Source organism: Culicoides brevitarsis, chromosome 1 (genome assembly GCF_036172545.1).
Source record: "Culicoides brevitarsis isolate CSIRO-B50_1 chromosome 1, AGI_CSIRO_Cbre_v1, whole genome shotgun sequence".
Classification (NCBI taxonomy): domain Eukaryota; kingdom Metazoa; phylum Arthropoda; class Insecta; order Diptera; family Ceratopogonidae; genus Culicoides; species Culicoides brevitarsis.
Genome location: NC_087085.1, coordinates 37660149 through 37674839, shown reverse-complemented (window position 1 = coordinate 37674839; position 14691 = coordinate 37660149). Strand labels below are relative to the sequence as shown.

General features: G+C 27.5%; 1 protein-coding gene and 1 long non-coding RNA gene across 3 annotated transcripts; one reads left to right on the top strand and one right to left on the bottom strand.

Annotated features, from left to right (window-relative positions):
- Window positions 1-5695: 5695 nt before the first annotated feature.
- Window positions 5696-8332, bottom strand: LOC134838194 (uncharacterized). Of its 2 annotated transcripts, XR_010162346.1 has the most exons (6): window positions 8153-8332; window positions 7816-7890; window positions 7640-7723; window positions 7283-7518; window positions 6466-7207; window positions 5696-6403 (listed from the first exon to the last, which is right to left on the bottom strand). It is a non-coding gene; the product is annotated as an uncharacterized LOC134838194 (long non-coding RNA). The 2 variants fall into 2 exon arrangements; XR_010162347.1 differs by lacking the exons at window positions 7640-7723; window positions 7816-7890.
- Window positions 8333-8574: 242 nt separating this feature from the next.
- On the top strand, window positions 8575-11965 carry LOC134838560 (uncharacterized MFS-type transporter C09D4.1-like). The gene is made up of 6 exons (XM_063854107.1): window positions 8575-9088; window positions 9794-10154; window positions 10215-10423; window positions 11074-11288; window positions 11366-11543; window positions 11599-11965. Exons 1-6 carry the CDS (start codon window positions 8600-8602, stop codon window positions 11782-11784), a joined length of 1638 nt encoding a protein of 545 aa, XP_063710177.1. The 5' UTR covers window positions 8575-8599; the 3' UTR covers window positions 11785-11965.
- The last annotated feature ends 2726 nt before the right edge of the window (window positions 11966-14691 follow it).

Genomic DNA, 14691 nt, shown 5'->3' with positions numbered 1-14691 from the left:
AGACTTATCTTGTTTCTTGATCAATAATCTGTTAAAAGCCTGTTATACCGTTACATGGGAAAGTGTTGCGGTGAGTTTTGTGGTTAATTTAACAGGAGATTTAAATGAGTATTGAGCATGTTCAAATGCTTTAAGGAGATTTATTGGAATTCGATTTACTTGTGGTTAACAAGATGTATTGAGAATTAAGCAACAGATTGTTATCGATATTTGTCGTTGAGACATATCGTTAGAGAAAATCAATTTCGAAGTGAGCCATGTTTGAATTCTTAACAAGATTCAATTCGAAATCAAATTTCTCTTTTTTTATTTATTAAATTTTTTAAGTTAAAAATATACAAAAAAAATAGATTAAATTAAATTAGTTTTAAACAATTATAATTTTTCCAACGTATTTTTTTCCAGGTTTTAAAATTTATTTGTCGTCATTTAGATTCTTCATTTTTAGTTTTGCTTATACCTGAAATGAAAATAATTAATATTTATTTTTTTTATATTATTAGGTACTTACCTTACTTGATATTAAAGATAAATAAAAATTGGCATCCCATCAAACTTACCAATAATTTTTTTTTGTTTAAAGCAACTGCTTTTCCGCACATTACACTCTGAAATAGCAAAGACTAAAGTCGCCACGATCGGATTTATCCAGAGATATATGTAGGACGATATCCCATCAGAGAATGGTAGGACGGCAGTGATAGTCTCGACTAGGTCTGCCACAAAGTACTTGACTTCATGCGCATCACATTAGAAAATTGTCTCAACACAAAACGAAAAGAAGAGATCAATAAAAAATCAGTTGTTTAAAAAAAAAGACAATAAAAAAAATCTTACCCAAAATAGAAAAATCGAATAAAATTTTTAACTTTGTAGTACAATTCCAAAATTCATGTGAAATTGTTAACAAATTAAATTATAGCCTCCAGATTTGAAATTCCAGCCCACAATGAATTGATAGAATTCGAGTGAATTCGTTAACAAATTTAATGCACGAGTTTTGGATTAAATGCTTCTAGAAATAAATTACATACCAAATTAAAAATAAAAATAAAATTCATGAGAAATCGTTAAATTTGCATCTGTAATTTGCTCCAACTTAGTTGTTTATTTATTCTCACATGACAATAATTTAGCGTTGTTTGAGCATCACCTGTGTTATTACCATTATTTCCCTCAAATAAACTCAAACTAAACTAACATCACACTAAATTTGATCCAAAACTTTCCTACCTTCAACTTTCAAAAACCGAGGCAAACACAAGCTTTTGTATACAGGAAATAAATTGCCTTAATTTGTATACATTTACACTTTTCACGTGATGAAATTCGTTGTGTAAATTCTCATCATCATCATCATCGGGTGTTGGCGAAAAACTTTTCAAGTCGGATAAGATTTCAAGTTTAGTTGATAAAGGTTTGGAAACTCTATGTGTCAATTTACCATCCGCACTAACCGCATATTGAGAGAAATGTTTACTTTCGTCGGGGGCGGAGAAACACTTCAAAGATGAAAAATCATTGAAAAATTTACTCACGTGCGTTTCCATGAGTTTTCCTTTAAAATTTAGACATTATGATTTTCTCTTTGCTTTGCTATGTTTATTGTACCCGAAGATGCATTGCACGCAACATGATTTATTTCCTCGCCAGTGAATTGAAAGTTATCGCGCAACAAAGCCACGTACTTTATTACATTATTTACCTCGTTGATTCTATTAAGTGAACTCTCTTTTTTGCATTTTAAACGGAGCCCATTCACAAGCCCAAAAGCATATATAGAGTTAGGTCATACCGATGAAAAATGCATTTAAATATATTCATTTTGTAGTAACGTTAGAGAGTCGACGTCGTCATTTGTTTTATGACTCGGCAAAGAGGCATGAAGAGCTCTGCCGCCGGCCATAATAAAATTAATAAAAAGCAAACACACTTTATGGCGTGCTTGGGAACGTTGCTTGTACTTTGCGTTGCGAGCTTGAGCAAAGGCAGTAATGCAATTGAAAAGTTAACATCGTTAGTTGCGGTAATTTATGAACTTAAATGGTTTTACTATGAAATTGGGTCTTTGATGAAGAATATGTTTTTTTTTCTTGTAATTATTAATTTGCTTCATTAGTTTTTCCGTTCAGTTTATTTTTCAGTTTGTTGGGTTTCTTTAAGGAGTTCGTGGAAATTTAAAGAGGTTTGAGTGTTGAAAATTCATCAGAGGGTTCTAATTTATCATTTTTAATCATTTTATAACTCAAAACTGCCAAAAAATTGAAACTGAAAAAAATTTTTTTCTTTGACATAGTTTTGTTTTAAAAACTAAATCAAGAGCAAAAAAACTGTGTCAAAAACTGTGTCAAAGCTATTTTTGTCAAATCTTGCTCCAAATGGATAAAAATTTGTCAGAGGGCTCTAATTTATCATTTTTAATCATTTTCTAACTCAAAACTGCCAAAAAATTGAAACTGAAAAAAAATTTTTTTCTTTGACATAGTTTTGTTTTAAAAACTAAATCAAGAGCAAAAAAACTGTGTCAAAGCTATTTTTGTCAAATCTTGCTCCAAATGGATAAAAATTTGTCAGAGGGCTCTAATTTATCATTTTTAATCATTTTTTAAATCAAAACTGCTAAAAAATTGAAACTGAAAAAAAAATTTTCCTTTGACATAGTTTTGATTTGAAAACTAAATCAAGGCAAAAAACTGTGTCAAAAACTATGTCAAAAACTGTGTCAAAGCCATTTTTGTCAAATCTTGCTCCAAATGGATAAAAATTTGTCAGAGAGCTCTAATTTATCATTTTTAATCATTTTTTAAATCAAAACTGCTAAAAAATTGAAACTGAAAAAAAATTTTTCCTTTGACATAGTTTTGTTTTAAAAACTAAATCAAGAGCAAAAAACTGTGTCAAAAACTATGTCAAAAACTGTGTCAAAGCCATTTTTGTCAAATCTTGCTCCAAATGGATAAAAATTTGTCAGAGAGCTCTAATTTATCATTTTTAATCATTTTTTAAATCAAAACTGCTAAAAAATTGAAACTGAAAAAAAAATTTTCCTTTGACATAGTTTTGATTTGAAAACTAAATCAAGGCAAAAAACTGTGTCAAAAACTATGTCAAAAACTGTGTCAAAGCCATTTTTGTCAAATCTTGCTCCAAATGGATAAAAATTTGTCAGAGAGCTCTAATTTATCATTTTTAATCATTTTTTAAATCAAAACTGCTAAAAAATTGAAACTGAAAAAAAAATTTTCCTTTGACATAGTTTTGATTTGAAAACTAAATCAAGGCAAAAAACTGTGTCAAAAACTATGTCAAAAACTGTGTCAAAGCCATTTTTGTCAAATCTTGCTCCAAATGGATAAAAATTTGTCAGAGAGCTCTAATTTATCATTTTTAATCATTTTTTAAATCAAAACTGCTAAAAAATTGAAACTGAAAAAAAAAATTTTCCTTTGACATAGTTTTGATTTGAAAACTAAATCAAGGCAAAAAAACTATGTCAAAAACTGTGTCAAAGCCATTTTTGTCAAATCTTGCTCCAAATGGATAAAAATTTGTCAGAGAGCTCTAATTTATCATTTTTAATCATTTTTTAACTCAAAACTGCTAAAAAATTGAAACTGAAAAAAAAATTTTCCTTTGACATAGTTTTGTTTTGAAAACTAAATCAAGAGCAATTTGTGTTTCAAGAAAAAAACTATGTCAAAAACTGTGTCAAAGCCATTTTTGTCAAATCTTGCTCCAAATGGATAAAATTTGTCAAGAGCTCTAATTTATCATTTTTAAAAAATCAGTTTGAACCTAAACTGCTAAAAAATTGAAACTGTTCATTTGACATAGTCTTGTTTTGAAAACTTCAAGAGCAACTTTTAATTAGAGACCAATACTGTCAAAGCGGACTTCCAGTTCTCAAACTCAAAAATCAATTTAAATCACATCTTTTATCAATTCTTCAACTCTTCATGTTATTCTCTTCAATGCTTTCAAAAAACATTGTATGACCTAATTTCTAAATCAAATTTTGGTCAAAATATCCAAACAATGAAAATCGAATTGAAAATCTCTTTGTAGAGTCACCTTTCATCACTTTTCATCTTAAAATCCCAAATAAAATTACTCAAAACTAAACAAACATCTATTGTGTTGATGCCATGTTATGTTGACAAGTTATCCATAGCCAAACAACGTAAGTGCCCAAGCAAGAAAATTTTCCATCCAGTCAGAGCAAATACAGTACATACCGCAAGTCAATGAATTATCGATGTCGGGCCTCTTAGACAATCACACTTAAAACAGCAATAAATGTTTACACAACCGAACAGCATGTTAAATTTCCTGCTTCACAAGACAGACATCTTTGCAAACATCACGCGTACGCAAACGTCTTGGAGAGAAAGAAAAATGAAGACGAGGTAGTTGCACGAAGACATGAAAAAGACACAAACAACATAAATAAAACACACACAAGTTAAATCGGAAATTGTTCACTTTGCCGCCACGATTCCAAACTGAGATGGAAGAAAAGTAAGTGTGCAATGTGTCTTTACTCCAAATAGTATTTACATCATCGCCATCATTGTGGCGATAAAAGTAAAACATATCTTCGTGCTAAACATGTTCAAATATTTATTTTTAATTAAAACATTGTTTATACAATTCGCAAGTGTTGCTTTGCCATGATTGCGTGCTTATTTCGATCGAACTTCAATTATTTGTGGAATGTTTTTCTATTAACCAAAACTGGATTGTCTCTATTTTTATCAACACTCAATACTAAATTGGCCGAATTCCAATTGTCAACCCTGAATCTCAGTAAATGACAGTAAATGTTCGCCACAAAAGTTAACACAAATCCTATATGCAAATTTATTATCAATACAAAGCAATATCATGTTTCGCTTGAAGTTTAGTATAATTTTGTCTATTTTATGTTTTGTTATTTGTCTATCATTCATTGTGAAGAATTGATATTTCGCAAAAGTCATAAAAAAAATTGATAAATTCAAATTACTATTATAAAATTTTGACTTTAACAGAAATTTTTTAATTTTTTAAATATTATTTTGCTTTGAAATGTACAGAATTGAAATTTTCCATATAGTATAGCCTAAATAGTATAATATATTATAATATAATATATTATATTATATTATATTATATATTATATTATATTATATTATATTATATTATATTATATTATATTATATTATATTATATTATAGTATATTATATTATATTATATTATATTATATTATATTATATTATATTATATTATATTATATTATATTATATTATATTATATTATATTATATTATATTATATTATATTATATTATATTATATTATATTATATTATATTATATTATATTATATTATATTATATTATATTATATTATATTATTATTATATTATATATAATATATTATATTATATTATATTATATTATATTATATTATATTATATTATATTATATTATATTATATTATATTATATTATATTATATTATATTATATTATATTATATTATATTATATTATATTATTATACTATATTATAATATAATATATTATATTATATTACATATATTATATTATATTATATTATATTATATTATATTATATTATATTATATATTATATTATTATATTATATTATATTATATTATATTATATTATATTATATTATATATATTAAATATATATTATATATATATTTTATATATATGGTGCATTCCATTCTAAAAAATACCGAAATCCCGGATTTTAAATTTACCTATAAAAGTACAGATCTTATTACCCTATCTTGATGTCCATCCGAAAATAAGAAACTTTTGCTAAGACAACATTTATTTTCGACTTATTTTAAAAATTTTTATCAATGGTTCAAAATTTTTTAAAAACGCAAAAATATCACATTTTTGGCTTTTCTGACCAAACAGTTCGTTTCCAACCATATGTTTCATGGCAAAAATTTATGTACTCGAGATGACAAACAATCCTGGTGAACAAAAATTTTAAAATAATAAAGTTGAAATTTTGACCTTTTTTTCGCTACACGGATTTTTCGATAAAAATTTTTTAAAACTATCACAAAATTTTTAAAAATAAGGGTAAAGAAATTTCGCCAAAGCAAAAATTTCTTCTTTTTTGATGGACATCACGATAAACTATTCAGTTTTTCATTTCTACAACTGTTTTATGAAGAAATCGGTAAAAATCAAAACCGTGATTTTGGTATTTTTTAGAATGGAATGCACCATATACTAAATATTAACATTTTATAAGATATTCCTCCTGAAAAACTTTCGTAACTCAAATTCATATGCTCTATGCCTTTCCTATTCAAGTTTTGTAAATTTTCACAGTAAGTACCTGTAGCAAAATTCAAATCCACGCAAAAAGTTAAACACGACCTTTAATATGATTTCGTAAATACACCTCACATGTATCAAATTTAATAATATTAGTGATTTACCTTTTGTAATTATGGTTGTTGTCCGGAAAATAATGAAATTCTGTCTGAAATTAACATGCGGCTTGCTCTCCAATGAAATTTGCTAAAGGCATTATATGTAGCAATTACTTAGCTAAATATTAGCGTTGGAGGCATTTTGTTACATAATTTTGTGATATAGACTCATTGATGCTGAATAGGCTCAACCGCTCGTTGTTACTAACCAACTTTTAATTTGTGGCTCTCAAAAATTAAATTTTAGTATCGCTATTTGATGAAAGCTCCATTGAATTTGATTTTATTAGTTTACTCTCTTTATTTCAGAAGTATCCAAGCAACTAGAAGAAATTCGAAATGTGGTCGTCTGGAAGGTAAGTTTTTTTTTATTTATACACGTGCGAGTAACAATTCAGAAAATCTCATTTTTTTTTTAAATTTATAAATAACTCAAACATCAGTAATAAGGATTCCTTGTTACCATGTCAATAATTGAGGAATTTACTTTTTTTTTTGTTGTTTGCGTCATTCTGCTTGTGTAGAAATGAGATCAAATGACAAAACATTAACTGTTACGGATTGTTGTGAGTTTAGCAGTATGGAAAATGGGTCAATTTTTTTTGTTTGTTTAGATTTTTCATAACTCATTGAAGACTTAAAATTTAACCCAAAGCACGATTTTTTCGTCGTTTTTTTAAGGAAAAGTTTTGTATTACGTCGATGCTCAAATACCATGCAGAATACTTTTCATCACATTTTTGGCTACCTGCACGTTATGAGTTACGGAAAAAGGTAAAATTTAAATGTTTTTGATGTATTGTTATACTTTTTCATTATTTACATGAGTGATTTTTCTTAGGCGACGCTATGATGATGATGATGATACAATTGACCTTCCGGGAAGAAGAAGAATTTTTTTTTATGTTTATACTGCGTAACTGATATCCATGACGAAGCGACCCACATACAAAGGGAAGTGTTTTAAATGCAGGTTGAGATTAATATTGATTCAAAATATCGGAATCAATGGAAAGTTTTTCCTTTTTTTCTCTGGTCAAATTTTTCGATGGCGGATACCTGAAAAGAATGGGAAAGTTAAATTTTTATAATAAGTTGTCTGGAGAATTGATGTTTCGCAGCTTATAAAACATTAAAGGTGAGTTTTTTAATTTTTTTTTCAGATGATGTTGAAACCTACATGGATATTGCAGATTTTGGATGACCTTGACTGACCTTGAGGAATCTTCAACTGTCAAACTGTTGTATTTTCGTTCATGATGTCCTTAATGATAAAATAAATTCTAGTCATATCAAAGATGCATTTGAAATTCGATCATTTCACTTCAATCTCAAGAGAAGACAACGTTTCTTTACCTTGAAATGAGGTCTAAACCTAATTTTGAAGCGCAATAGGTCCTCGAACCGCGATGATGCATCCTCAAACCTAACCTTACAAATTTAAATTTTGAATCGCTGCCTCAATATTTTTAACACAAGCTGTGGTACTACTGACTTCAACATGCCCAAAATAAGCTTTAAACATAAAATCAAGTTGCATTTTACGTCTTAGAGATACCCCTTTTTAACTTTTCTAATGTCAAATATTTATATTTAGTGTTTAACCAAAGACTTCAAATTATCAGTTGCGAAACACAAATTTTTCACAACTCAAATATATCGAAAAATCATTAAAAGTTTGGGAATAAATTACCTGAAGGTGTTTCGGTAATTTATACAATAAAATTCACCCACAATTTTTTTTATTATCCTTTTTTTATCAAATTCAAAATTAAATTTCAATTTAAAGTTTGTTCTTATATTTGTACTTCATTTTAACGTCAAAAAAAATTCCATGACAAACCTTGTTTGAGTGACCTGCTTTGAAGGCCTCACTTCCATCAACTGCAAAGATAAATTTACACTTAAACTTGAAAATGCTATAAATAGGTTGTCAGCTGTTCCAGATAAGCTTGATTTTTCTCGCATATCAGATAAGCTTCGCTGCAACGGAAAAAAATGCATCTCGTGTCTCGTGAAATTATGACACAAAACTGTCTTCTTTCGCAGATAATCTTTCGCAGAGACAAACAACAAGTTTTCAGTAATTAATTTGCATTCGGTTGACTCAGATGCTCAATTTCCGTCTTTGGCAACAACAATGTCGGTCACGAATTTAACGACGCCACATTACAAATACAGCATCAGCGGATTATCAATCGCCTCGAATTTGAATAGGAAAAAATCGATTTCTGTATCCGTTTTGCCGCATCAAAATGGGCAATTTCTCACAGTGCCTTTTGCGAAACCGACTCTCAAGCGATCCGTGTCCGATAGTAATTTCAGCAAAAAATCCAAAAGTTTTGAGTCGTTGCGGAGAATTGCTACAGAAACGTCGTTGCAGATTCCGGAGAATTTTAGTTTTCAATCTGTGCGAATTGAAACGTATAAAATTCGATGGGCTTTGTTGGTAATGGTGATTCTTTATACGGCTCTATCGTACATGCAATGGATCCAATACTCAATTATCGCGAATATTGTGATGGAATACTACAATGTCAGCTATATTATTGTCGATTGGTTGTCTTTAGTGTTTATGGTTACTTACATTGTACTGATATTTCCTGTTTCGTATCTCATGGATTGTAGAGTGAGCTTTAGATTTATTTTTAACGATTTGTAGAGTTCATATTTGAAATTTGAACTACCTTACGGATTGAGAAGAGGCTCAGTTAATAATTTAGAAGTGAATTAAAGTAACTCCTTACCTTATGGGCGAAAAACGGGTCAGATTGATCCCTTAAGGGGTCAATTTAATCCCTTAAGAAAATCCCTTAATCCCTTAAGAAAATTTCACTTTAATCCCTTAATTGGGTCTGCAGATGACCAACTCGAAAAAGGATCACGTTAATCCCTTAAGGGATCAGATTGAACCCTTAATGGAGCAAAATGATCCCTTAATTGATCAAAAAATTCCCTTAAGGGATCAATCTGACCCCTTAAGGGATCAACCTGACCCCTTAAGGGATCAATCTGACCCGTTTTTCGCCCATAGGGTAGCTTAAGAAACTTTTTAAGAAATGAATCGAACCTCTTGAGATGTAATAGAATTTGAAATTGATCAACTTCAGATCGAAAAATTTAACCTTAGTAAGGTTATTTCTTTTGATCTGAAGATGTTTAATTTCAAAGAGGATTAGTTTTGATTTCAAAGAGGTTTGATTCATTCCTTAAGAAGTTTCTTAAGCTAAGGACATGAAAAATTCACTTCAAGGGTTAAACTCAACCTCTCAATCCGTTAAGATTCCTCAAATGGATTCAAAAATTGATTTTTCCTCACAAAACCCTCTTCCAGGGCCTTCGTTACTCCGCCCTTATAGGATCAATAGGAACAGCTGCCGGTGCATGGATCAAAGTCTTCTCCATCAACGCCGATCAATTCATGATCGCCTTCTTAGGTCAAACAATTGTCGCCATATCACAAGTTTTCGTTCTCATAGTCCCCGCTCGTCTCGCATCAGAATGGTTCAAAGCAGAAAATCAATCAAAAGTTTGCTCGGCAACAGTTTTTGCGGGACAAGTTGGAACAGCATTAGGTTTTCTCATTACTCCGATGATCGTTTCTCATAATCACGATGAAGTCAGGGATGGATTGTGTGTCTTGATGCTCGGAACAGCGATAATTTCCACGATTGTAGCTGTAGTTGTGGCAGTGTGTGTGTTTCTTTGGTAATTCGTGAAAAATCACTTTTTTAATTTTTTTTTTGCTTTTTTAGATTTTGAGTCATCTCCGGCGAATCCTCCAACGTATGTACAAGCAATTCAAAAGGCTGTGAATCAAAGTAATGATGGATATATTGAGGCAGTTAAACGGTTGTTGGTTCATAAGGAGTTTATGAAACTTGTGTTGGCGTATGGACTGAATGTGGGAGTTTTTAATGCTTTTTCGACGTTGTTGAATCAAATCGTGCTGGGATATTTTCCTGTGAGTAAAAAAATATTTTTTTTAGTTTAAATAGTTATTTTAAGAGTTAAATATTTAATTTAAAAATTTAGTGAATTTTTGCAATTTTTTTTATTAATTTTTTTAATTTGCTTTTCGATTAAATTTTTGGTTTTTAAATATTCATAAAATTTAATTATTTTTTTTTAAATTTATTTTCATTTAAAAAAAATTTTTAACAACATATAAAATTTTTAAAAAATATTTTAAATAGTCAATAATTTTTTTTTTTTAATTTTTTTTAAATATAAAATTAAATAAAATAAAATGAAATATTTTTGAAAATTAAAAATTATTTTTTTATAAAATTTCAAAATCAATAAACTTTTACAAAATTAATTAAATTTAAATTTATTTTAATTAATTTAATATTAGTTTTATTTATTTGATTAAATTTTTAATTAATTAAAAATTTTAAAGAATTATAAAAATTTAAAAAAATTATTAAAAATTGGTTAAAAAATTTCATAAATTATATTTAATAAATAAGTTTATTTTAAAATAATTTTAAAAAATTAACGGAAATTTTTTTAATTATATTTTTATTATTTTTTAATTAAAATTTTTAAAAATTAAAATTAATTAAATTTATTTTTTTTTTATTTATATTTTTGTTTTATTTTTTTTTTCAGAACAGTGAACAAGACGCCGGCAAAGTAGGTCTCTCCCTAATCATCATCGGAGCAATCGGTTCATTAGTTTTCGGCTACACGATGGATGTTACCCACAAATTCAAGGAAATCGCCATTTGGGTATGCAAACTTGGCGGCATCACAATGGGTGTCTTTTGCCTCGTTCTTGAAGCGCAGTCACGACTCTTACTTTTTATCGCTTCATTTATTCTCGGGTATGTTATTTGCAATTAAAAACGGGATAAATTTTCCCTTAATCACCAATAAAATGAATTCTTGTCCCCGTCCGAAGATTTTTCATGTTGGGCTTTCAACCGATCGGATATGAATACGCGGCGGAAATTACATTTCCCGAACCGGATAACATTGTTGGGGGAATTATGAATATTTCGACGCACATTTTTGGCGTTCTCTTTACGCTAATTTGCTCCGAAATTAATTCGTATTTAGGGGACTTGGTGGGAAATTTAGTGAGTATCGATTCCCCCTTTTATGCCATGTAATTACTCAAATTTATTATTTTAGTGCTTTGCGTTATTGCTGTTCGCATCGACGTTGGTGGTAGCGTCTGTTCAGTCGAATTGCAAGCGACATTATGCTCATGCCGAAATAACGGAAGTCGCGAAGGAATTGGCCCAAATTACGGATGACGATGAGGAAAATGCCAAAGAGTTTACGGGTTTAACGTTAAAAATTGATACAAGTGTTTAAAAGTGAGGCAAAAAATGGAAATATATCAAGCTTATTTCCAGCAAGTCTATCATTTATAACGATTTTAAGCCGACACTCAGCGCACATTATTGTGTTTATTATTGCGAAAAGTCGTAAAGTTAATACACTTTTGATGTACAAGTCAATCCCATAAAGTTATATAACAATAAATATAATTATTTCATGCCGTATGATTTATTATTTCATTTTATTTATCACTCGAATGACATAAAGTTGAAATCCTTTCGGTAACCATATCGCATTTTAGAGGAAAAATTATGAAATGTGCACTGGGTTGAAAATGTTGGGTAAAAATGTAAACTGGGTAAAATTTCATACAGAAAGTTAAAATTTGCCAAAGGACAAAATTTCATAATGTGCACTGGGTCAAAAATACAATTTTTTTTAGAATAGAAATTTTAAAATGCTAACTGGGTCAAAATATTTTTTTCTAAATTTTTGAAACAAAATCAAAAAAAATATAGAAAAAAAATATTAAAATATGCTTTGGGATAAAAAATTCAAAATATGCATTGGGCAAAATTTTTTAAGAAACAAAAATTTAAGAAAAGGCCAAAATTTTAACTGAAACTAATTTTCTAAATAAATTCACACAACAAATATTTAAACTTTGCTTTCGATAAAAAAAAAATATGTAAATCGGCATTCAAATTTAAACTATGCATTGGGCTATGTTAATTTTTTTTTTTTGAAAAATTTAATATTTAATAAACGAATTTTTAAAATAGTATCTCAAGACAAAAAAAAATCTTAATTTAGCTTTGAATAATTTATAATGTGTATTGGGATGAAAATTCAAAATGTATATTGGGAAAAAAAATAAAATATTTCGTTATGGGTTTAAAATTAAAAAATAAATCAATGAAAATTAGAATTTTTAAAAAGTTTTTTGAAATTTAAAAAAATAATTAAAAAAAAAATACATACATAAAAATTTGCACTGGGTCTAAACTCTAAAATTCAGTTTTTTTCATTGGTCATTCTTAAATTCTACTTTCTAAAAAAAACTCTTCACTGATTAAATATATTTTCATACATTTAAATAAATCTGTCTGCCTAAAATCCTCATTTCTACAGAAAAATGTATTTTTCCATTATTTTTTTTAAACCTTATTATTATTATTATTAACATGTAATATTATACATCATAAAAGAGCTAGACTAATATTTTTTTTGTTACTCAGACATGCGAAATTTGTTTTTTTGTATCACATTTCGCTCAATTCTTTTTTTTATGAGAAGCACTTGTCTGCTCAGTTTTATACAAATTCCATGAAAACAGTTAACAAGCAAGTTTTGATTGGCAAAACACAAGGGAGGCAAATTTTTTGATAATATAATTAAATATTGTCTGTCTGCCTCTGAGACAATATTAATTTCAAACATTTTTGTTTTTAATGTTTTTCAATTGATTTTTGTCACATTTTAACATATATGTTAAATAAATTCATTAGAAAATGTCATTTGCATATGGGAAGTCAATTAATTTAAACTCAAATATAATAAAATATTTCGAATGATATTTTCCGAAATATAGACGAAAATCAAATATTTTAATGGTAACAAAGCATGTTTATTATTTATATATGTTGTTATTTTCAAAATTACTGAAGCGAGTTTATTTTCATGTTATATTTGTTTAGAATGTATGATCAATATACCAACATTTATTTTAACAAACGGTTTTTTTTGCAAAGTACTAAATCAACGTTATCATATTTGTCAATCAATCCTCGGAGCGACATTGGGATGTCATTCATTTTGTGACAAATTATAACATTGGAGATGATAAATAATACCGTTTAATTATTTTCTATCATCATATTCTTTATGAAAAATAAAAAAAAATATATAAATTCAATAACAAGCTTCAAAAATAAAAACAATAACAATCATTCATTCTAAGAATAAATAAATTTAAAAAAAAATATTTTTTTTTTATTTTTTAATGACAAAGATGATATTTTATAATACATAAAAAGAATTTAAAAATAAAAAAAATATATTGAACATAATAATATTTTTTTGTTTATTTTTTCCAATAACAATGAAAATAAATTCATTAATAAAAAAAATACGAATTCTTGTAAAATATATGAAAAGAAATAATAATAATAAAGTTATGTTGTTATTTTTGTGCTGATTTCATTCAGAGTAAGATATAAACCTACATGTATTTCAAACAAAACATTTCATTCATCATCATTTTGTTTGCGGAGAGAAAAGTAACCCAATATAAATATATGAGGAAAAAAATCCTAATAAAAACAAATAGAAGTATAAAAGAAAACAATTTTCATCTTGTCTTCGTTTAAAAGATGATTTAAAACAGCTTGTACGTTTCAACGTTGCATTTTTTCGTAATTCACCACTTTTCTCTCATTTCAAAGGCTCTCAGAGAGAAATTTGCAAAAACATTTCCAGAATGAGAGAGAAAAATATTTTCCATGGAAATTGTTGAAAGTAATGTAAAACATGTGGGTGTTTTAGCATTCAACACATTCATGATTAGTTTCACCTGTTGAAGAAACTATTGACCGTTATAACTTTATTTGTTATTTTGTTGGATGAGGAGAAAATATTTTTTTTATTGTGTAACATTTTTTGTATTTATTTTTTATGAATCTGAAAAAAGGTTATATTACGAGAATATTATCATATTTCTTTGAAAATTGTTTATTATTAATAAGTTAAATATAAATATTTAAGATTTTTTTATATATACGAAGAAGGTTTATTTAAGTATAATTTTATACAGTGTATTTATTTTAATTTTTTTTTTATTAAAATTTAAATTAATTATTTTTGACATGTTTAGTACCAATTAATTAATTTTTTGAGAAACTTTATTATTATTTTTGATTTATTATTTTTGAATTAATATAT